General features: G+C 41.7%; 1 protein-coding gene across 1 annotated transcript in view; it reads right to left on the minus strand.

Annotated features, from left to right (window-relative positions):
• The window catches only part of GUCY2F (guanylate cyclase 2F, retinal), an 89,795-nt gene extending 65,142 nt beyond the window's left edge, over positions 1-24,653 (minus strand). Inside the window, exons 1-2 of the mRNA XM_027054884.2 lie at positions 23,844-24,653; positions 13,270-13,571 (exon numbers count right to left, since the gene is read on the minus strand). Coding sequence (XP_026910685.1) covers positions 13,270-13,571; positions 23,844-24,573 — 1,032 coding nt within the window. The 5' untranslated portion in view covers positions 24,574-24,653. The remainder of the gene's footprint in view (positions 1-13,269; positions 13,572-23,843) is intronic.
• Positions 24,654-24,882: the final 229 nt, after the last annotated feature.

The raw sequence follows: 24,882 nt of genomic DNA on the forward strand, positions 1-24,882 counted from the left end.
CATCCTGACACATATGCACCCACAAACACAGAGCCAAATGTTGCAACATATGGAGAATGCAGGTTTTAATCAAGCAACCTTTTCTTCATGTTGGTGTCCAAAGTGGCAAAGCTTTGGTGAGAAGCCACTGTAAAGCATTAAGGCTTCCAAGGTGGACAACATGACTTTGCCTGCTATAAAAACATAGTAAAAGCAACAATACTCGTGTACTATGCTCAATGCACTGATAATTAACCTAGTAAAAATTTTTTGGAACAAACTTGTATTTTTATTCCAAAAACATAGGGAGAAAGAGAGAACAATCCCTCCCTCCTTCCTCCCCCCACCCCACCAGAACATGGCTTCATGGTTTTCCATAACATTTCATTTCTAGGATGGAGTTCAATAAAGCTATGGTCATGCCATTTTACCAAGCTTCAGAGAAAGCTGATACTTGCTACTTTGGTTTCACAAGATCTAGAAAGCTATCCTCCTATAACAACCTTCATCTGAATAAAAGGGTTTAAAATTGAGTGAATCATTTTCATGTTGGAAATACAAGTCAAGATGCAGAGAGGTACAGCAACTAGCGAGACACTGCCGTGCCTCGTTAGTGTAGAGCAGAGGGTTTTCAGTTACCCAAGTAGTGTCAAAAACACCAATGCCAGACCCAACCCAGATCAACAAAATGAGACACGTTAGGTTTGGGACCCAGTAATCACTATTATTAAAAGCTCCCCAGGTATTCTAATATACACAAAGGACTTAAAACAACATAGAAGAAGACACACTGGCCTGTGGTTTCTTCCTAATGCCAGGATGTTGGGCAAGTCACTTATTATCCACTCTCTCTGGGCTTCAGTTTCTTCCTCCCTGAAATGTCTAGAAACATGAATGTCTAAACCTTGGACATCATTTGCTCTAGCTGTCTTTCTTTTTAGACAGGAAAGGGAGACCCAAGGTAGTTTAGTGATTTGTCCAAGTCACTCACCTGGACATGAAATCAGGACTAGAACCCAGGTTTTCTGTTTCTTAGTTTAGCATTTTTGATTGAAATAGGTGTTACCTGTGTTCTTTTATCGGCATGAACTTCTGTGAAATTTCCTAACACCTGGTCTAGTACAGGGACCAAATTTAGCTTGCAGACATTTTTGTTTGGACTGTACATGTTCTTTTTTTCTTCATCTTCTGATCTTTTAACATTAGAATGTTAAACAGTTCTGTCTTTAGTCCTCTTCCCTATCAACACTCATTCCTTTGGTGATCTCTTCTGGTCTCCTTGCTTTAAGTACCACATCTATACCATATATCTCAGATTTATACTTCCATATCAGACCTGTTTCCTAAATTCCACACTCAAAAGTCAACTGCTTGCTCCGGTATTTCTACCTGGATGTCAAATTTCAATGTACCCACAATTGAGCTCCTGATTTTCACCTCAAATCTTCCTGCTTCCTCTAGGAGTCTTCCCCCATCTTTGTTAAAAGCTACTCCATTCTGGGGCGCCTGGGTGGCTCAGTTGGTTAAGAGTCCGACTTCATTTCAGGTCATGATCTCATGGCTCATGGGTTTGAGCCCCGCATCAGGCTCTGTGCTGACAGCTCAGAGCTTGGAGCCTGCTTCAGATTCTGTCTCTCTCTCTCTCTCTCTCTCTCTCTGCCACTCCCCCACTCATGTTCTGTCTCTCTCTCTCTCTCTCTGTCAAAAAACATTACAAAAAATTTTTTTAAATAAATAGGCATGGGGAATGGATGGAATGTGCTGCCACCAAGGAATCCACATTTAGTTGCCTAGCACACACTGAGGTCTCTTGAGGGGTTTCCACTAACTCTCCCTTTGACATTCTCAGATGCTCCATTTAATTGTCTTTAGGATTTCTGCAAGACCCACCTGTTTTCTAGGGCTTTGGTAGGTTATGACAATAAGTTCAAGTTGGAAGGTGGGGTATAAAATCAATACTAGTAAAATAAATGAGTAAAATACCACAGAGCAACAAGCCCCTGAAAGCAGAGAAAATGCTAGTATTCTGTTTTGAAAGGCACAGAACCTTCTGGGAAGGAGAGTGCATCTACCTACAGCCAAAAGCAAAGATTAAAACTATTAAAAATAACACCCTCACCTCTGAGTTGACCCATCTTACAGGATTTTGAGCTGGCCAGGCTATGCTGCCCTTTATGTTCTTGGATTGACCCCTGTTAGAGCTGACTGACAGCAACTCTCCAAGATGACTGAAACCTGAAGCCTGTTTTTCAGGAGACTCTAGCCTCCATCATCTCTCTCTCTCTCTCTCTCTCTCTCTCTCTCTCTCTCTCTCTCACACACACACACACACACACACACACACACACGCATGCCCACACACCCACAGCCACAAAAGTATGGTAGAGGGAGCTGAAGCTAAAGGAAAGGGCATAGGTTAACAATAGCATAACAACAGCATTCAGTTGCAAAAGAACTGTCATGGGCACCTGGGCGGCTCAGTGGGTTGAGCATCCGTCCGACTTGATTTCAGCTCAGGTCATGATCTCACGGTTCATGAGATCAAGCCCCAGGTCAGGTTCTGCACTAACAGTGTGGAGCTTGCTTGGGATTCCCTCTCTCCTTCTCTCTCTGGCCCTCTCTTGCTTTCTTGGCCCCTCTCTCCCTGCTCGTGTGCGCTCTCGCTCTTTCTCTCTCTCTCAAAATAAATAAATAAAAACTTAAAAAAAAAAAAGAACAGTCACAATGGCTCACTCTCACTGTGAGGGCTTAGATTTGTGTTCCAGCTGGTCTGTGTTGCTGTTTGACCCACTGAGCCCTTCGGCAGTAGAAATGGTCCCTTCCCATAAGTCAGACTCACAGTCTGTTAGCATTGGTCACAAAAGGTCTCCAGCTGCAGCTGCTGCAAATAATGAGAAAAAGAAGAGGTAGAAGGTGGGACAGGGGAAGAAAGGACACTACCCACAACCTCTGTCCTGGCTTCTGACTACAGTGCCAAAGAAGCAAGACAGGATTGGCAGGAGCTTCTGTCAGGCACATGGCCTTGTTGACATCACAGCCCAGAATGGTGAAACAATTCATGACTCAGTCTATTGGTTTTGCCTGTTGTATAGACCTGAACCTGATTGAATTATGAATAAATGAAAGACAATAGAAACTTACCCTTGACTGTTTTTCAGTGACATTAGCTAGCTCTAGCTCTACCCTAGGCTTTTTGGAGTGTAGTATCCCAGAGAACAAGGTCTGGGTCAGGAGCAGTGATTTTCAAATTTGTTCAATTTGTCCAATGCTGTTGTTGACTATCATCAGTTCAGATTTACTGTGCTTGAAAGACACAAAACTGGCTTCCAAGGCATTTTGTCCTTAGAAGCATACATTGAAACATACCTGGGTTGGAAAATATCATTTGAAGGACAAAATGGCAACATCACTTTTTTTTCTACATCACTTTTGAACAAAAATCCAGGCACATGCAGAGAGCAAGGAACCAAATGGTAATTGAGTTCCTGTTATTAAAGGTAGTACCTCCAACAATGAATGATTTCAATCCTTGGACTTTGTCAAGAGATGGCAAATAACCCAATCTGTTTGCTATGATACTCATGAACACATTACCTTTATTTTTTATTGAATGATGCACAAAGACGATTGTAGCCAATGTAAGCTGCAGGCAACAGTTTCTGACAGCTATCTCGTGGGCCCTATCCTGGAATGCTTCATTCAGTCCTAACCACATCACCTTCAGCCAACCATCCCCATGCCAGGCACCTTTATTTAAGGTAATAGAAAACAATCAGTGCAGGAGTGTAAGGTCCCCCCCTGGGCTTGCTGAGAAATCCAGAGGATTTCCTTTGCTTAGTCAAATGAGGCCACATTTGGAAAAATTATCCAAAATGTGTGTTCCAGCAATATGTATTTATAGCCAATAGAAGTTTACTGAACACAAGCATGCAGCAACATAAAGGATGCAGGCACTAAAACTATACTTCAGAAGTCTATTTTGTGCCGAAGCTTAAAGGTACAAAGTGACAATCCTTGCCCAATCATCCTGAGATTAATTTAGGAAATTTGTCACTGGCTTCCCACCCTCAATCTCTCCATTCTGATTTATTGTTCTGTTTCCATGAGTCCTGGTAGAGCCCTATCACCTCCTATGTTAGAGGAAAAGAATCTTAAAACCCCATTCAAATCAAAGTATTAGTCACTTAGTAATATTACTGTGAGTAAATCATTAGACATGGAACACGGTGAAAGGCTAACGTGTGGTTAAATGGTCAGGTTCCAGTAGCAGATTATTGTCGAAATCCCAGCTCTGCCACTTGCCAGTTGTATGACCTTGAGCAGGTTACCCTGAGCCTCAGTTTCATCATCCATAAAATAGAGATAATAATACCTAATTTGAAGGCTTGATCTGAGGATTTGATGAGACCATTTTTGTCAACTAGCGGGTGCAGAGCAAGCATTGAATGCATGATCGCCGCTATTGTTTGCATTTCAGGAGAGGAGCACAGAACTCTGGTAATATCCCGGAAATGTAGTGTTCAAGTACGTCATCCCACTCTTGAATTGTGACCAATAAGTAAATGTCCCAATTTTATTTTTTTTAAGATTTTTTATTTGTAAGTAATCTCAATACCCAACGCAGGGCTCAAACGACCCCAAGATCAAGAGTCACATGCTCCACTGACAGAGCCAGCGAGGTGCACCTAAAAGTACCAATTTTATTTATTTTTTAAGTTAATTTATTTATTTTGAGAGAGAGAGAGACAGAGAGTGTGTGTGTGTGCTTAAGCAGGGGAGGGAGGAGAGAGAGAGAGAGAGAGAGAGAGAGAATCCCAAGCATGCTCTGCACTGTCAGTGTGGAGCCCAATGTGGGACTCGAACTCATAACCATGAGACCATGATGGGAGCTCAAATCAAGAGTCTGACACTTAACCAACTGAGCCCCCCAGGCACCCCTAAAAATCCCAAATTTAGACCCAGTGTTCTTAGCAACCTGAAATGATAAAACTGTTCCCCTTTATTGGGGGAAGACCTTATTTCTGTTTTGTTCTCTATGATATCACCTGCAGAGTGCCTAGCCCACAATAATAATAAAAAGAACAACATTCATACCGGTAATAATAAACACATTTATTGAGAGATTACTAGGTGCCAGGCAAGCTCTTTGTGTGTATTAACTCATTTAATCCTCACAACAACTCTATGAGGTAGCTACTATTATTATTTCCAATCTGAAATAATGAAAAGGTGGGGCGCCTGGGTGGCTCAGTTGGTTGGGCGTCCAATTTCAGCTCAGGTCATGATGTCACGGTCCATGGGTTCGAGCCCCGCATCAGGCTCTGTGCTAATAGCTTAGAGCCTGGAGCTTGCTTCGGATTCTGTGTCTCCCTCTCTCTTTGCCTTTCTTCTGCTCTCACTCTGTCTCTCAAAAATAAATAAATGTTAAAAAAAGAAATAAAATAAAATAATGAAAAAAAGATATAGAGAACTTATGTAAATGTACAGCACTCTGCCTTCAAAGCCCATGCTCCTAACTACCATGGCATATCTGAGCTTAATAAATACTTACTAAATTAATGAATTGACTGTGCTAGATCCACCAGTAACGTTTTTGGGACTTCTTTTATCTTTCATGACTTCCTGATTACAGATACTGAAATCAAGATTTTTTTCTTCACTCTCTTCCTCCTCCCAAATATCACTCCCAAACAAGGAGGACAAGGAACAGAAACAGTAACCCTCCATATTTGTTAGTAATAGGAGTCATCAGTAACTCCAAACCACACAATATGAAGACAGAAAGTGGTAACTGATTTAGCAGAGTAGAGGGCGATTAAACCTGAGTACCTGAAGAGGGGAATATCGATAAGCAACAAGCAGATTTTCCCCCTGAGAGTCCCAGAAAGGCTTAGGAATTAGAGGCACCAAGTACTATAGAATTGGGAGTGAGGCAGAACTCTAAAGGAGGGATAGCTGTGTGAATAGCTGTATAAGTAGTTCGACATCCACCATCCCCACTTCTATTGAGGAAAGCCAGATTCCTGCAGAAAACAGGTTAAATTGATTCAGAGCAGCTCCAGAACTGGGACACTTACTCCAAAGGAAGGTAGACATTACATGGGCCACCAAAAGGAATGATAAAGTTAATGTCTTTATACTGAATAATGAGAGTCCCAGTCTCCTTCCCCTAACATGACTCCTAGAATAGAGACAGCCAGGATTATGACTCCCAAGGTGACTGGAGTATTCTTCTGTGAAAAAAAGTGTACCCCAAGAGGCAAGATCTACATATATTGACAAACAACCCCAGCTGGGTAGCCAATTTCCCTACGCTGAAGCCCATTGGCCAACAAACATGTAATGTACATACAACTTCAAATCTGTTGTTTAGAGCTTCAATATTTTTTTAATCTTTTTCAATGTTTATTAATTTTTGAGAGGGAGAGAGAGAGAAACAGAGCTTGAGCAGGGGAGGGTCAGAGAGAGAGGGAAACAGAATCTGAAGCAGACTCAAGGCTCTGAGCTGTCAACACAGAGCCCGACGTGGGGCTCAAACTCATGAAGCAAGATCATGACCTGAGCCGAAGTTGAACACTCGACCGACTGAGCCACCCAGATGCCCCGAGCAAGTTTTTAAAATATAAAAATTTAAGTATCACTGCTTTTAAAAATAATTATAAAAATCATTGCTTATTAAGAGTTTTGAAGATCTGAAGTGCTTCTGGAATTCTAAAGGATAATGTGACATTCAGGAGAAGTAGAGATCTCTTTCCAAGAACTGCCACCATGTGGAAAATAAGGATGAAGAGGCTAGAAGTAGACTCCATATCTTTGCTTAGAATTTGTTAAGAAGGCACCTAGCTTCATAACCAGATAAAGAGACTACCGTACTCCTGTTAGAGTTTTCTCCCAGTCTTCCATTTGTTGGTTTTTAGGTGGCAAAAAGCAAGCATTCAAGTAGAAATTTGTTGTCTTTCCCCTGCAGTGTTTGGAACACAATGTTACCCATCATATGGCCCAAAGGAAGCCCTTTCTGGTGCTAAAGCCTACTTGGGTAGGAAGGCTGAGTTTGACACTGGCAGCTTGCCTGCTGTCTGAGAGCACAACCCAGGCGCCCCTAGAGCTTCATTCTTAAATATGGACAGCCAAGATCGCCAGAGAATTAAGGAAAGCTTCCAACATGAAATAGAAAGACCAAAACAAAGAAGCATGAAAAATTAGAAGTGAAGAAAAACACAGAAAACAGGAAAAAAAAAACTTCAAAGAAAGTACAATGAGTATCTGACAAGAAATAAGACAAAATACTATATTTACAAAACAAAAGCAGGATGCCATGAAAATAGAGTAATCAATCAACAAGGATCAACGCTTGGAAATTAACAGTTTGATAGCAAAAAGTTTTTTTTTTTTAATCAGCAAAAGAGAACGCAAAGTTGAGGCACTCTTTTAAGAAGAATAACTAACAACAAAACAATGGATGATACAAGAGAAATAATCAGACAATTAAAAAATCAACCCAGACAATCTTATAAACAACTAATAGTGTTTCCAGAGAGAACAAAGACAATGTTGTTAAGGAAATTATCAAATAAGTAATATACAAAAATTTCTCATGTGGAATGAGATTTAAAGGCCTCACAATAGATATTGCATAATATATGTCAAAGATCCAAATATCATCATGAAATTTCATAACATCAGGAATAAAGAGATAATCTTTAAAGCTTCTGGGGGAGATGAGGAGGAGCAAAAACAGGTCGCATCAAAGATTCAGTAATAACAATGGCATTGGAGTTATCAATGCCAACAACGGAAATTAGAAGACAAAGTGCCATGTCTTTAAAGTGCTAAGGGATAATGATTTATTTGATTTTATTTATTTATTTAAAGTAATCTCTACACCCAATGAGAGGCTCAAACTCATGACCCCAAGATCAAGAGTCACATGTTTCTCCAACTGAGCCAGCCAGGCACCCCAGGGAAAATGATTTTTTAACCTAAATTTATATACTCAAACTCTCAATCAATAATGAGGTTGGAATAATGACTTTCAGACATGCAAAATTTGAAAAATTTACCTTCTGTGTACCTTCCTCATTAGAGAATGTGCTCCACCAAAACAAGAGAGTAAACAAAAAAAAAAAGGGAGTCCCGAGATTCATGAAATAGTGGTGCAGTACAGAAAAAAAAGGAGAAAGGGACCTTCCAGGGTGATGAAAAGGGAGATCTTAGCATAATAGTTGTGCAGAAGCTTTAGGGAACAGTAAGTTTAGATCGGAACAGGAAGATAGAGAGCCTCAGAAAAAAACAAATGAAATTGATAAGGGGTTTTACGATATATAAAATTTGTTCTGCAAGAATTCTACAGCTTTATCAGCCAGTGTGGAAAGACTTTCAAATTCAAATTAAGGTAAACAAATTTAAGAATAAAGCAATTATTGGGGCACCTGGGTGGCTCAGTCGGTTAAGCGTCGGACTTCGGCCCAGGTCATGATCTCACGTCCGTGAGTTCGAGCCCCGCGTCAGGTTCTGTGCTGACAGTGCAGAGCCTGGAGCCTGTTTCAGATTCTGTGTCTCCCTCTCTCTCTCTGACCCTCCCGCATTCATGCTCTGTGTCTCTCTGTCTCAAAAGTAAATAAACGTTAAAAAAATTTAAAAAAAAGAATAAAGCAATTATTAACCTCAGTAAAAATCAAAAGTTACATGTGAAATGAATGGTTACCTAGTATACTACATGGATCAGCAACGAATGATACTTCGATAGGTATAATATTAGAAATACCAAATATGAATTTAACTAAAAATTGTGACAGAATTATATTGAAAGTTCGAAGGAGGGTAAGGAAGTATATAAGAGCTAAAAATCCTCAACTGTAACAGAAAGTCAACAACCCAGAGGTAAATACCAGAATAAAGAGCAAAAAGACAAGAAAGTGGTTGTTCCTGATGAAAGGTGGGAGGGAGGCCTAGGGACTGCTTCGTTGTTGACACAAACTTTTTAGGATTTCTTGACCTTTAAAACTATGTGCACATACCACTTTGACAGTCTTTGTTTTTACTTTTTAAAGAAGTAAGGGCATAAATTAAAGAGATTGCAAACCTGCTATAGGCATTATAGTCCATCCATAGAAATTTCAATTCCACTGGAAGTTATTGGCAAGAGAGAAATACAGCCATGTTTTTCATATATTTGTTTATTCATTTCCTAACTGTCTTTTTCACAAGAATTTAAGCCCCCTAAGATCAGGAATAAGTGATGGACTAGTAAATGTTTGACTCTATGAGAAGTAAAAAAATATTCTTGTATCATTTACCTATTTCTGTGGTGTAAATATTCCCAGTGCCTGATTTCTAGCTACCAACATGATGTCACTAAAAAGAGAATTGGGAAAAGATGCACAAAGTCAGCTTTTGTAAACTGGCTCCAACACACCACGAACAAAAATCTTGCTTACTATTCTATCTCGGAGTTCAACATAGTGCATGACATGGCAGGTGCCCAGTAAATAATTGTTGATCTGTTGAGTGAACACAGGAAAAATAACAGGAGCCAGGGACAAGCAAACAATGAACTACATAATTTGATCTAAGAAAATTGAAAGCAAAAATCATCTCGAAAGCTGAGAATATTGAGAAGGAGCTCAAGTCAGATTATAACTTGGATAATAAATCACCATGAATTAATAAGGTCATTCTGGCCCCAGGGAAGAAAAAGTGGAAAGGAAGGTAGCTGTGAGCCAGACATTTAGATAGTTACTTTACAAGTGTGACTTTGTTTAATCTTTGCAATAATCTTAGAAGATGTAGATCACTAACCCATTTTACAGATGGGAAAACTGAGACTCAAAAAAGTGTAAGTAATTTGCCCAAGGACACACAGCTAGCAGGAGTGAGAGCTGGGATTCAAAGCCATGTTTGTCTAACTCCTTATCATATGCTCTTTCTGCTATACCAGCTGCCTTCAAAAATTTAGGCAAATAATTTAAGGAAAAGGAGGTTTTGTTTATCAGAAATGTGAAGATAATTGTCTCATCCTTCTATCAATCTTTGGTTATGAAGGTATAGCATAGGCACCTGCAAGGTGGGGGTGGAAACGCATCCAAAACAATCTGTTAGATAAGATCTAGATTCAAAACAAGCTGTTTTGTAAGATCTAGATTCTTTGTTCTAGCTCTCTTTATTTTCTTGTCTAAAGCAGAGTAGAGGCTGCCTAGCAACCAAGATAATGGTGTCTCTTTTTTTTTTGCCTTAATTATCTTATGCTTTCCACAACCTCAAAGATATTGGATCAAATATTAAGAGAAGAAGATCTGAGTTTTTGTATCAAAATATCTGTTCATATACATGTACAATGCACACACACACACACACACACATACACACACACACCTTTCGCCTTCCCTCAATTTTGTGATTAAATTAAAAAGACTGTATCTATGTGGTGCCATACCATTGGCTAAAAAGTATAAAAATTCACCATTTCAGGGCACCTGGGTGGCTCAGTAGGTTAAGCATCTGACTTTGGCCTAGGTCATGATCTCATAGTTCTTGAGTTCAAGCCCCACGTTGGGGTCTGTGCTGACAGCTCGGAGCCTGGAGCCTGCTTCAGATTCTGTGTCTCCCTCTCTCTGCCCCCCTGGTTGCTCTCTCTCTCTCTCTCTTCTCTCTCAAAAATATCAGTCAGAGAAAGAAAAATATCATATGACTTCACTCATATGAGGACTTTAAGAAACAAAACAGATGAACATAAGGGAAGGGATACAAAAATAATATAAAAACAGGGAGGGGGACAAAACGTAAGAGACTCTTAAATATGGAGAACAAACAGAGGGTTACTGGAGGGGTTGTGGGAGGGGGGATGGGCTAAATAGGTAAGGGGCATTAAGGAATCTACTCCTGAAATCATTGTTGCACTATATGCTAACTAACTTGGATGTAAATTTTTAAAAAAATAAAATTTTTAAAAAATGGGAATAAATAAATAAATAAATAAATAAATAAAACATTTTTAAAAATTAAGAAAAAAATTCACCATCTCTTTGCTTGTTGATAAATATACCAAACAAATGGTTTGGGCAACCATTCTTAGCAATTTGAGGGATTCATGCAATTCTTGACCAAACTGACCATTTGTTTTTAAATACATGTGTCTCCTAAAAGAAATATTTATTATAAACATATCAGTAGCAATAAAGTTGAAAATCAGTACTGTTAATATCTCCACTACTTTATTTTATTAGAACAAAAATTGGCAACATCTTCGTTATCAATACTTAAACTAAACCTAAATTTTATCTAAATCATTTGTTCAGAGAGATAAGCAGTCCACAGGATAAAGAAAAGGGGTGGATAAAAAGGAGAATTATCATGGAGAATGTGAGTGTTAGACACAATCAGATGCCTACCTGACAGCCTTCTTCCCTACTAACAGAATCTCAATTCTGTTCACATTTTTCTGGCAGCCATAGGGTCAATCATGATGGTCTTGTTCCTCTTTCTAAATTATTGACTTAGGTATGCATATGAGGCACGAATATGATCAGGAAAGTATGGAGAGAAATCTGCATGAGGAGCTTCTGGGAAAGATTTCCTCACTCTTAGAGGCACAAGAAAGGAACATTCCCCATTTTTATCTGTAGACAGTTCCACCTATAATAAGTGATGTCTGGAACTGTGGCAGCCATCATGGGACCATGAGACCAACCAAATCATGGTGTCAAGATAGCACTCTATAGCTCATAAAGAGGAAGGATGAGTAGAGCCTGGTTCATTGATAACATCATTGAGCTGATGAATTAACTGACTCTTGAGCTCCCATAGCTTCAAATTTTGAAAAAAAATATTACTGGCCATTTTGTGTTGAACAGTCTATTTCTTGCAGCCAGAGGCTTTGTAACTGATACAGTATACTAGCCAATGCTAGAACTTTTAATCCTACTTATGTTTTCTTCTAAATACTTCTGAAAATAACTACCTTCTCTTACATCTGGCCTCCAACCTATAACAACCCTCTCTGTATTTTGTCAAATCTAAGTGATAGCTTTGGCCTCCCCATCTTCTCATATTCCTTGTCTTCTTTGTATGTTTCTTCTTTGTTTTTGTCTTTGCTCCCCATTCCTTTCGCTTTCTTCCCCTGTCCACTTCCTTTTTTTTTTTTTTGAGATTTTAAGTTTATTTATTTATTTTGAGAGAGAGATCACACACAAGCAGTGGAGGGGCTGAGAGAGAGGGAGAGAGAGAGAGAGAGAGAGAGAGAGTATCTCAAGCAGGCTCTGTGCTGTCAGAACCCAATGAGGGGCTTGAGATCATGACCTGAGCCAAAAGCAAGAGTCGGATGCTTAACTGACTGAGCCACCCAGGCACCCCAGTCCCCTCTCCACTTCTTTACCTTCTTCTAGCTAGCTCTTAAGTGTTTGTGATTTGAACATGAAATATGTTTATACATATATTCATTTATGCATGTGTAAATATTATGCCTTGCATATTAGAAAGGAGGAATTCTTCCCCAATCCAAATAATTCCTTTCATACAGAGATAGCTCTGCTAGAAAAAAGAGAAAAAGAAAAAAAACACCTGACCTCTCTTTAACCCTTACTCATTCCTTCCCACAAAGGAGGAGTGACTTAATCTGACTGGTTAATTTGAAAAGAGAACTAAGCATGTGTAGCCCAGCCTGTCCTAGTTTCTGTCTCTTGGGAGCCAGCTACCTATAGGAAACACTCACCATGCTCCTCCAGGCTGTACATTTTACAGAAAGCATGCCCTCGTGGTGCAGGAATATGTGGTGATCCTGCAATGCTGGTGACTAGATGGAAAAGTCTGGGTAATCCTCAGATTCTGTATTGGGAAGCTCAAATTCTTCCAAGAAGACAGAAGCCACATTCTCAAATACCAGTTCTATCAGTAATAAACTTAGTAGAGTCTCATTATACCAGCTGTCTTGTCTTACTTTGAATAGATTCAAAACTATTCAAAATAGTTGAACTTGGGTCAGAAATAAGACTTCTCTCTAGCCCCCTTGAACAGCACTAGTATATATGAAAGCTTTGTTTCCCTGTTTTGAAGTATATTTTCTTTATTCTTCATAGTTGCATGCTGTCATTGTGGGCGGTGTGACAATAAAAAATATTCTCCAGCATTGTGTCTTTGTTTTATAAATGTTTTCTGCAAACAAAAGATGTTTTTAATTTGTGTGTGGCTGCTTGTTCTTGATGGAGCTTCCTATGGAATAGAGGCTCTTGATAGAAACAATATTTACCTTCCCGATTTTTGAGGGCCTCTGCTTATAACTTGTGAATCTGCACTTACTTGATCTGAGTCCAGCTTCTCAGGAACTTCATGTGTAGCTGCTGCCTCAGTATAGGCTTGGTAGAAGGTCTTTTCTTGGGACTCCACTGTAATGGTCAACACAGCATCATAGGCTTCCCGGAGTTTTGGGTTGTTCCTCAGGACCTGGTAGGGTGTATGCTTATAAGGTAAACTGTAGAGCAGGGCATCATAAGGAACAAAGACATAGGTTCCATCAGTCATTTTCAGATCATGAGCCCATTCCAAGAGATGCATCTGAGTCTCTCCCCCAATCAAGGCCGAATGCATACACATGATGATTACTGAAACCAACAAAGCAGGGAGGTTATGGCAGTAATAGGTTAGTAAAATACACTTCCAAAAACCACAGACCAGGGGAAATAAATGAATGTGTTACAACCAATTGCTAAATTATTTTTATCGTATGCCTCTAAGATGATCAAGATGTTGAAGCCCTGAGCTAAGGCTTTGTTCAGGGACTCTGGATTAGGCATAGGGACAATACAGATATGTCTACAGCCTGCAGAGCCCAATACTAGACAGGAACAAGAACAACTATAGCAAATGAGAGGTAGCATAATGAAGAGGCTATGGGATCGGAAGACTCAGGCTTATACCTTAACATCACTAGTTATTGTTAGCTGTCTGCCCTTAGCTAAATCGCTTTACCTCTCTCCCTGCCTCATTTATAAAATGGAGATCAAAAATATGTACTTTATGGGGTGGTAGTGATGATTGAAGGGCAATTCGTATAATAGGCTTGACACATGACACCCAAAAAATCGCAGCTATTATTATACCTAAGAATAAGAAGGCTAGAGGGAGAGGATAGGAGAGACTCTCATAGCCACTGTTGCCGTTTATTGCCCAGCTCTGGCAAACATACATTCCAATAGATTTCGCACAACTGTTTCCACCCTTACTATGGCCAGTATAGGCAGTGAATGGCACTAACTCACACTCTCCTGTAAATGATAATAATATTGTGGGTGATAGGCTCAAGTTTTAAAAATCTAACTTCCCTATAATTGGAATTACTTTGCACTCTTCTTTAATTCTCCCCTGACTTATGAAGCTATGTTGTTTGGCAGAGCTATGCTAGAATAGAGTGGATTAGAGGCAGCCACGGTTGAAGAATGGCAAGCAAGATCATGAGACTGAAAGCCTTCTATCCAATTTCGCCCTTGGCATGCTAAATGAGTTTAGTTTAAGCCCACTTGTGCTTCAGTGCGCACATCTTTAAAATGCAGAGTCCAAAGCATTTCACAGGTGCGTTGAGTAGTTTAATTAGATAATGCCTGGCAAGTATTCAGAGCTCTTTGCAGAAAGGGCCAAGGTCCTATTGCTATTGGTAAATATTAATTATACGTGCTTACACGGAACCTTTATTCTCAGGAACTGAGTATGCTTAACTACATTCAGTGACTGGTTTTTGCATTTATATATTTCATCACCTATTTTCAGAAATCTTTTTTACACTGGTTAAATACCCCCAGAAATTTTCCCATTTGACCTACAGCTGATACCTTTCAGTGTTTTAAGGTGTAACTAGCAAGTTCTGAAGATGATTTAAATCACACACACACACACGCACACAGTAACCTGAGTTTTCAAATGACCATTAGTTCCCTCAATATAATGTCCCTAAGAGGTTTTACATGTATTATGATGCTCACATCTTCCTTCCAATACTCTGGGATATCTTTAGAGTGAGTTCATGAGCCACACTAGGAATTCAGCCTCCTTCGTTCATAACCACACGTTGCATAATGGGGAAATGGAGTGCGAAAGAGGCTTGACAAGGCAAGAGCTGGATTTAGAAGGACAAACTAGAACCAAAGACATCTAACTCCCTAAATTTGGTTACACCATTAAATGTGAATCCGTTTGGTCAGATTAGTCCACTAACAAACTCATTGAGGGGGGAAAATGAGTTAAGTGAGGCCCTTTAAGTAGTTGGCCAATTCATCCACCAGTATCCTTAGCAAGTTACTCAGTATTAGCATCTTTCTTCTACAAAAACAGAGATTAGGTGACTTGGCCAAGATTACCAAAAGAGATAAAATTTCATTTGCTGTATTTCAAAGAATATTAGCATTACTTCACTAGATGGAATGTGTTAAATGGAATTAAGTGACTTGTTTTGGTTGAAATACAGCAAATACTATAACATACACCACGTGCATTGGGTGCTGTGGTGTACCACCCAGATGCACCCTTCATGACTGAAGCACTGGTTCTCCTAGCTGCTGGGGGTGGGGGTTAGAAGATGATAGCTAACATCTCTCTGAGAATTGCCCTCAGCTGATGAGAGCCACCTCTCACAAGGTCACACCTTCTCAGAAGTGTGCTAGAGCTGGCTTGTGCTACTTCCCAAGAGCCTGTGGTTAAATTTTGGGGGGTTTTGTGCACCAGTTAGTTTCAGACTGGTAGCTTGAAATTGAGCATGGTGGGAGTGATTATGGAAATCACTCCATGGAAATCAGCAAATGTTACCAATCAGGACTACTTTCCCCCTGACAAGCTGGCTGTCAAACTATTATTATCACATTGTACCCCTCTCTCTGCATCAGCCTGTATCCAATGACTGGTCAACATGGGGGCATAGAGGCTAAAACTCCTTCCTCATCTCAATTCTGGACAACTCTGAAGGGCCATCCCAGCTCCAGAGTTCCCGCTGGGACTGGCTGAGGCCTTTGTTGTGATGACATGACCATTCAGTTCCTCTCTCTGCCTCATTCTACTGCTTTCTCTCCCTCACAAATGTTGTTCTTGAAAGCATTCCCACAATAAGCTTCCTGCACACAAATCTCCATCTGACAGAATTTTTTTCCAGGACACTGACTTGTCACACTGGTGGAGAGCCCCGTCATACCCTGAACTGACTTCTACCATGGCACTTACAAGATTTATTGCCCTTATTTATGTCAACCTCTACTATGAAACTGTGAGCTCCTTGAGGTCAAGGACTGTGTCTTATTTGTCTCTGTATCCCGGTACATATGATGAACCCAAAGAACATTGTTTAAATGAACGCCTGAAAAATTCAGAAAGTTTGTACCCTTGGATATCATTTGTGGGTTCCTTGAGGTGTGAGGCATGGACATATTTGGATTGTTAGTATGGAGGAAGGATTTGAAGTGATATTTGCTGGGCAAGTAAATTCTACCATACTTGTCCTTAATGCTTAGAGTCATTAACTATGCTCAAGACCTTACCCTCTACCTTAATCTCTTGTGATTTTTTTTCCATTGGCACACTAAGGACACTTCAGACAAAGAGTCAGAATTTTTATAGCTGGAAAGACTCTTTGAGACCTACTACTTCCTCGTATTCCCCCATTATTCTCCAGAGGAGGAAATGGAATCCTTGAGAAGGTATGATCACAGGCTCCTCCATTTGTTGCATGGCAAGACCTTGCCATTGAACATGACTAAAGTAGAAAGCATCAATACTGAATTCAAACAACAGCAATTTAATTTAATGGATTGAGTGCTTTGTGAAAGGGATTTGTGGATGCATCTGTTCTACATGATGGTTTTACTAAATAGTTTTATTATCTCAAAATTACATTCATTAAAATGGGGTTTTACCTGTAAGTTGTTGTCAGGAAAGGATTAGTAGACAGAAACCTTAAATCCTAGACAAGGCCTGGGCCAATGAGTGATCACTGAATAATGCTAATTTGTAAGTTTCCATCCTGATTGTTAACAGTCAGCCACTCGATAGCCAACACAAGGACCAGGAGATACATCCACCTGAGATACCATCTCACTAAGATATAATCTTAGCACTTTCTCTGAGCTTCCTGAGCCCCACTCAAGCCATCTAGCAGCTATGGGGCCCCTGTGTGGCTCAACTGGTTAAGCGTCCAACTCTTGATTTTGGCTCAGGTCCTGATCTCACAACTTGTGAGATCAAGCCCTGCATCGGGCTCTGCACTGACAGCATGGAGCCTGCCTGAGATTTTCTCTCTCCCTGTCTCTCTGCTCCTCCCTCCCCCCGTGTGCACATGCACTTGCTCTCTCGCTCTCTCTCCCTCTCTCCATCTCTGTCTTTGTCCCTCTCAAAATAAATACATAAATAAACATTTTTTAGAAAGACATCCAGCAGCTATGTCTTCATACGGTAGTATCCATTATGGCAGGCTGTCCAGGATCAATCATCTCTTTCACCTTCAACAATAGCAGAAAGAAACATTATGAAACTCCAGGAAAAGCCAATTACTAAGTTGCTCAACTCCTCCTTTTGAGGAAGGAAATTGAAATTCTCATATTGAAATATTCTGTCTGATATTTCCTTGAGATAGAGGATCTGTGTTTCTCAAAAGGCAACGTTCACTTTTTTTCTTTCTCACAGATTACTGGCTATAGAGTCCTTAGTGGAGGAAACTGAGTGCACTCTCATACCTTGTGAAATGGAAATAGTTCTACTAGCTAGCGTTGAAGAAGTCCTTAGGAGTCATATTCACATTGTGACCCTGCAGTATTGCTCCCAATCCACAGAAACACCCCACCACTTCAACGGTTCTTTATCTTCATTTTAGTCCTTTTGTGACATTTCCCATTACTGACATTTATTTTAACCTATTTCATTTTAACAAATGTTGAGAGAGGGGGAAGCATACTCTGCGATTTATCCCAAGTCTCATATTCCCCCAGGAGTCAGCCATCTGGCCATACAGTGAAAGAAGTACATTCAGACCCTCTTCCTCTCCACTTTCTTCCAAGGCCAGTCTATAAAATGGATCCATAAGAAGAGCGTAGGAGGCTCTGGAATCTGCAGGTTTCCCAGTTCTGCCCCCTCACCCAATGTGATTCAGTGCAGAAGGCCTGGAAAGCACAACTTAAGAACACTGCAGTAGGCGATGGGTGACCATTTGTATCAGCTGAGGACACCCACCCACAAGCATTTTTGTCTCTAAGTCCACAGACCACTTAAGTACCTGCCACCAGTGTTGAACCAGTGCAAGAAGCTCTGCATGATGGGAGACACACCTTACCTTTAATGGCCATTCCACCCACATCAGACCGTGTTTTCTCACACCCAATAAAACCCTGCACATTGCTGCCCAGCTTGAGATAAGTTGTTATTTTTCCACACCTTGCAACATATGTTTTCTTCAACGTTTTCAAACTGCTGTCCAGATAAGGCCTCTTAAATGTTGGAAACCTCTTTAGAGATTTCCTCTTATGCTGGGTCTTCAATCATTTTATCTGATATTAGGCCCATTCATGAAAGCAAGTTGTCCTTTTACCATTTACATTTACTTACATTTATCTATACCAAATCCTATACCAAATTCCCTAACAACAGTAAGGTTCTTGGCCATAGTATTATCAGCATCACTGTTGTTATTAGTGTAGGAAAATCAGGCCAACACCTGCTACCTTTGAGGCACTTTAAGGAATTTCATCAGTGAGCCCAAAAATTAAGAAAGAAAAATGGAAGAGCTGAATTATACACCCTCCATGGCACCCAGGATCTCAAGTGAGTATGCTTTAGGGACATACCTCAAGGAGACAGGAGGCAATAAGAGTGTGAGTCTTTCATGAGACCAGTGTTTCTCAAAGAATGATCCCTGGACCAACAGCACCAGCACCACTGTGAACTGGCTAAAAACGCAAATTCTGGGGCCCTTCCCGAGCTCTCCTTCCTGAATCAGCAGCTCTGGAGAAGGAATCCTGCAATCCATGTTTTAACAAGCCCTCCAGGGGATTCTGGTAAACACCAAGGTTTGAGAGGTCTGCTTTAGACCAACCTGCTTGTATGTGGCCTGGCTTTCCCATTCACTAGCTGTGTGAACATTAGGCAAGTTACTTAACCTCTTTTGCCCTCCGAAGAGTCATCCATAAAGTGTGTTCAATAATAGTTAGCCTTACTATATAGGGATGTTGCAAGAATTGAACGAGATGGTCTATACAAAGCTCTTGCAAAATGACTAGCACACAAGAAACTCTCAGTAAATATTAACTATTACCAAAGTTGCTATTCTTTTTTTGTCTTTTTTATGTACAATAATCTTCAATAGATGGGAAGAGGCTAGCCAGATCCCTGGCAGTAACATAGTAACAAGGTATTTCATTTTGGACAAAAAAGGGAGGACCACTCGGTGTCCTATTTACTAAATATCATATTGTAATGAAGCATTCCCAATTTGAAAGGATTTAAATGAATCCCCAAGGGCTCCACAACCTGGTAAGCCCAAATTGAAAGGATTTCACAATCAGCCAGGCATTGATAGGCAAAAAGGTGAGGAGAGGAGAGGAGGGCTTGAAATAGCCATTTGAAAAGTTCTCTAAAGAGCTTTTTAGCGAGGCCTCCTGCTAGCCTTTGTGAGAATTAGCAAAAGCACCTCTTCTGGGAAACTGCCATCCAACAGGTGCTGTGTCCTGTTGAGTGAGTGGACGCTCTTTTATGCCATTGGATCAAAACTTCCACCAGGGCTCGTGGTTTCAGTAGAGAAGGAACTGGATTTGGGCCCTCATGCCCACTCAGCTAGATCTTCTTGTGCAGGGCACAACCTACCTAACCGCGTACAGAGCCCTGACTGTAAATCGAGGACTTAGTCTTTACGATCGATCTCTCCTATTTGACTTCGTCAGAAACAAAGGTTATTGGTAATTGCTTTTGAAGCTTAAAGGAAATGAGCTGAGAATCTGGGAGAGGCTGAATCCCCCCCTTCCCTGGGCCTTCATTTACCCCATTCTTTGTTGTTAATAATGCCTACACCTACCTACTTGTTATGTGAGACCCACAGGTGTTGTAAAACTTGAAAGGAAATACCTATCTTCTGGGTAATCCTGAGGATGGAATGAGATTATCTATATGCAAATACCTTGTAAACTGTAGAGAGCTGTTCACATGTAAAGTGGTATTATGATTGCTTTCATTGTCTCTATGGCAGCGTCTAATAACACCCCTGCTGTTTCTCCTCCAAAGGGCCCCGCAACTTTCATTATTATTATTATCATCTTTACTAGTAAATTTTATCATTGTCTCAGTCTTGTGTAAGCACAATTTAGACCTGTTTCTGAGAAAGACATTTCTTCTGACTCCAGTAAGGTGCCAGCAATACTTCTTAATTGGAAACATAAATTTACAAAAAACGAGAAGTGACACGCCAGCCAGTAGTAGACTAGCTTTCTCTCCCCTTCCACACACCACCCCCCCAGCACAATTCCTCACTACCACCCCCACATGGGGTTGTGGTCACTGTTACTGTGAGCAGATCAGACAAAACCCACCTCTCAACTATTTTTTTTATCCCTGCCACCGTATTTTGTACATCACAAAAGGTCCTCTTCTGAAGGTTCACCAGGGGTCCACAGTGTAAGAAGTAGCCTCGTGTCCAGCAGAATAGGGAAGAGGTTCAGCTGAGGTCACACAAGAAAGCTCAGTGCCTTTCCAATCAAGACAGATCACAGCTACGAATACTTTAGCAGTCTCAGTCCGACCAGATGAGAGGGGCTAGAGAATCAGCCAGAGATTCGATCTGGTGTATTCTGTGCTTGGTGTGCTGTAAACTTCCTCACTGCCCTGCTGTCCCAGTCCATACTCACTGGCCTCTGGCTTGGTTTCTCACCAGATCTCCCACTTTTTTTGAGAGAGAGAGAGAGAAAGAGAGGGGGCACAAGTGACAGAGGGCAGAGAGAGAGAGACAATCCCACAAGTGGCAGAGAGAGAGAGAGAAGTGGGGCTCACCCGGACCCCGTGCTCACCCAATGTGGGACTCAAACTCACAAATTGTGAGATCACGACCTGAGCCGAAGTCAGATGCTTAACGACTGAGCCACCCAGGTGCTCCAGCTCTCCCACTTTCTGATGGGACAGGAGAGGTGCCCTGTACCCCAGGCAGCTTGCTTCAAGTCCTGATAGTCCATTTATGTTCATACCCTGGATCCTGCTTCTCATGTTTCTGCTGGCTGAGACACTTCTCTCACCAGGCAACAAGACTACCTTACTTTGAGTCACTGCCCTTCTGCAACTCCTGCTGTCATACCCCACCCGCTGCTGTGGCATGCCAACAGCTGGCTATACCAAACGTGAGTGCCACACACATCTTTGAATACTCCACACTGTCAGAGGTCATATGCAGCAGGCTCAGTTGCCGTGCCCTCCTCCCCCACTCGCATTTGGTCTCTTGTCACTGAGGTCCCAGCATGCCCCCTCTGAGTCTGCCCCTGCTTTGCCAGAAACCAGAAGCAAAATCCTGCTGTGCAGAGCTTTGTCTTTGCTCCCTTTTATCTCCCTTTCTGAGTCCCTACTTCACTTCCTGTTGCTGTCCTGTCAGCCCAGGGTGGGCCTCTGCTCCACAACCACAAACCTTCCTCTCTAGGCTTCCCTGCCCACCACCCCCCCAACCCAGCAATCTTAAAATTTCCATTCCTTCAGTAGGCTGATCCATACTGTTACAAAGAAAACAATCTGATTAAACATAGCTATATTAAGACAAAAATGGCAATCTAAAGTAAGGAACATTTATTTGCAGTTTCATTAACTTAAAGCAGGTGGTTCTTAACCCTGGCTGCATTTTCCATGCATCTGGGAAGCTACTGAAAATGCCTTTACTGGTGCCCCACTGCAGACCTCCAGAACCTCTGGAAGTGGCTTTCTGGCACCAGTCATTTTGAAAACACATCCAGGTAATTCTGGTGTGCAGTCAGAGTAAGAACCATCGACCTAAAGGAACACATCTCAAATAGCAGGGCAAGACGATGTACATTTGCTACCTCTCCACCTCAAAGGACTTGTGGGTGGTGAGCCCTCAGTCCTAACTTCTCTCAGTCTGACAGCCTGAAGAGCTTCAGTGCCTGGATTTATTTAACATTTCATGGTAGAGGCCAAAATGTCATTTCAAAGAGCATACTATTTAGAAATGGGTGGGATGTGAAACACTCATGGAATGTAAACTTGCAGGAGACACTGGGCTTCCGTGAAGATTTGTAACATATTATAAAGTTATGATACTAAATATGTCAGCCTGTTACTGGCATGACTCCTCCCTGGAAATGGTTTTAGATCTTTAAAAAATAACTCTGTGCTCTGCTTTGAAAGTATCAAGCTCTTTTATGAAGTAATCGGAGCCACGCTGATTGCTTAACATTATAGGATCTTGTAGAAGGGAGCTGGAGACAGACTACTGTAGTTCCTGGAACGAAAACTTCTTGCCCCTATCTTCCCATAATGATCACAATTAAGGTCCAATCCGGGGGGACACTTGGAACTTAAAATGGGCTTCTGTTTACAGGCCGGGCTAATCTGGACCATTCTCTAACAAACCCATTGTTATGGTAAGGAAATGCCTGGGACTAGGACTAATCCTAGCAGTAATCAATTTAACAAGTAGTTGCTGAACTGTCCAATTTAAAGTGGTGGAGTGGCCGCAATAGAGAAATGAGCAGTATTCCCACAAATCGCTGCCACTTTCCAGAGAAAGGTAAAGTGGAGATTGGCAAGTTGGAATAGAAGAGCGCCTGGCTGGCTCTGTCAGTGGAGCATGCGACTCTTGATCTGGGGGTTGTGTGTTTGAGCCACACACAGGTCGGGTGTAGAGATTACTTAAAAACAAAATCTTCAAGGGGCGCCTGGGTGGCTCAGTCGGTTAAGCGTCCGACTTTGGCTCAGGTCATGATCTCAGGGCTCGTTAGTTCAAGCCCTGCATCAGGGCTCCGTGCTGACAGCTCACAGCTGGGAACCTGGAGCCTGTTTCAGATTCTGTCTCTGTCTCTCTGCCCCTCCAGTGCTCTCTCTCTCTCAAATATAAATAAGCATTAAAAAAATAAAATAATCTGCAAAAAAAGTTGGAATAGAAAATATCAAAACCAAGTGTCACAAGGGCTTGCCATCAGTATCAGTAAGAGACATCTGATTCAAGAGGACTAGGAAGGACTCCTCTTCCCCCAAATCTACCCAACTCGCTCTGCTGATGGCAGCTTCACTGGGTCATTCCTTTGCTTGACACTTTGTCCATTACCTCTGCAAGAATCACCTTTGAACATAAACCTTCTCTTGGAAGAGGAAAGGTGAAAATGTAGGCAGTCCCCTCATTTTAATATGTTCCTATTTATCAGCTAGGTCCCTCCAAATCAGCTAGTTGGGTGCTGCAAAGAGATAAGCCCTGGTTTTTTGGGGGGGGGGCGGGGCGAAGCAGAGGATAGAAGGAAGATGCATATGTGAAATGTGATGAAATAGGTAACAAGATCAGACAAAAATGGAGCCATAAGAGCAACCCTCTTTGGCTGATCTGAAACTACTGGGGTTCTAAGGGCATAGAGGGTGTGCAGCTACAGTCACTCTTACAGTCTTCCCCCTACCCAGGTGCTGAGAGTAGGCACTGGAACCCAAGGGCATCTTAACCACCAAGTTCTCTGCACCTTTATTTAGTTCATAAGATGGACTCTGTTGAAACGGGACGGTCTTTGAGCCTGAGTGTGAGTAAAAGAGGGCAAATGCCTGAAAAACTGGGGAGTGATGTGCTATCCCGGGGTGCGAGGGTAGAAAACCTTTTGGAGATGGTCATATTTTTTTTTCCTGGAGCCACGTTTAAACGTCAGCCAGGAGAAAGCACTCACTGCGAATTCTGTCAGCCTGGCGAATCTGCTGGAGAGCTTCCCGAATGCTTTGGCTGTTTCGTCCTGTGCTCAGGACGACCCCTACAGGTAGGCCCCGGCTCTGAAGAGCACTTGCGACTCGATTGGCTGTGTGCACCCAAATGTCTTCATCTGAGGAAATGACTCCAGCGTGAGCCAACTGGAAATATTTCATGACGGTTACCAGCACACGGATGGGAGAAGGGAGTGTCCGAGAAAAGGTCGGATAGCTATTTTTATTGTCTAATTCGTAATTCACACAGGCCCAAGAGAAAATCCCTTTGTCCCAGCTGTTTCCCAAGAGCGAGGCTGCCTCGCAGTAGCCGGGATTGGCAGGTCCAATAAATCCTGAGGCCATCTGGTGGTGAGAAATGAAACTGGCAAGGGCTCCGGAAGTCTGGCAGTCTTCATTGACAATCACGTATTCAAAAGAGTAACCCAGGTCAAATGATGGGTCCCTGTTGATCCGCTCAGTGGCTAATCGAGCAGCAACCTCAGGCAGAGCTTTTGAGAACAACGGATCACAAGCCCAAGGGCCCACCACCCCTATCTTGTAAGGGGGTCCGCACACCTGTTGCGGGATGGACGTGAGGGCCAGGAGGCACACACACTGCAGGAGCTTGAAAGTTACAAGGCCATGGTGTCTTCGCTGTCTTCTGGGAGCTGCAAACCAGAGCATAAGGTGAAAGAAAGGCCAAGGTCCCAAGAACATAGCCGTCCCGCTTCTAGCAAGCTAGTGAAGAGATGTTGGGAGGTTAGTCTGCTTTCCTGAGATGGACAGTGGTGTTCCCAAATGCCTGTCAATCAGAAAAAAAATCATTGCATTATTCCTAAAGCTTCTGGAAATATTTGTTATAAAAGAATGGCAAAGGAATGGCAGTCCCCAAACTGAAAGCTTCTTTCCCCTACCCTGACCCAAACTCTTCTTCCAATACATCCTATATTCCTTATCTCAGTAGATGGCACCTCCATCCATTGTTTGCCCACTTGCTCCAATCAGAAACCTGGTAATCAGCTGTTA

Source organism: Acinonyx jubatus, chromosome X (assembly GCF_027475565.1).
Source record: "Acinonyx jubatus isolate Ajub_Pintada_27869175 chromosome X, VMU_Ajub_asm_v1.0, whole genome shotgun sequence".
NCBI classification, from domain to species: domain Eukaryota; kingdom Metazoa; phylum Chordata; class Mammalia; order Carnivora; family Felidae; genus Acinonyx; species Acinonyx jubatus.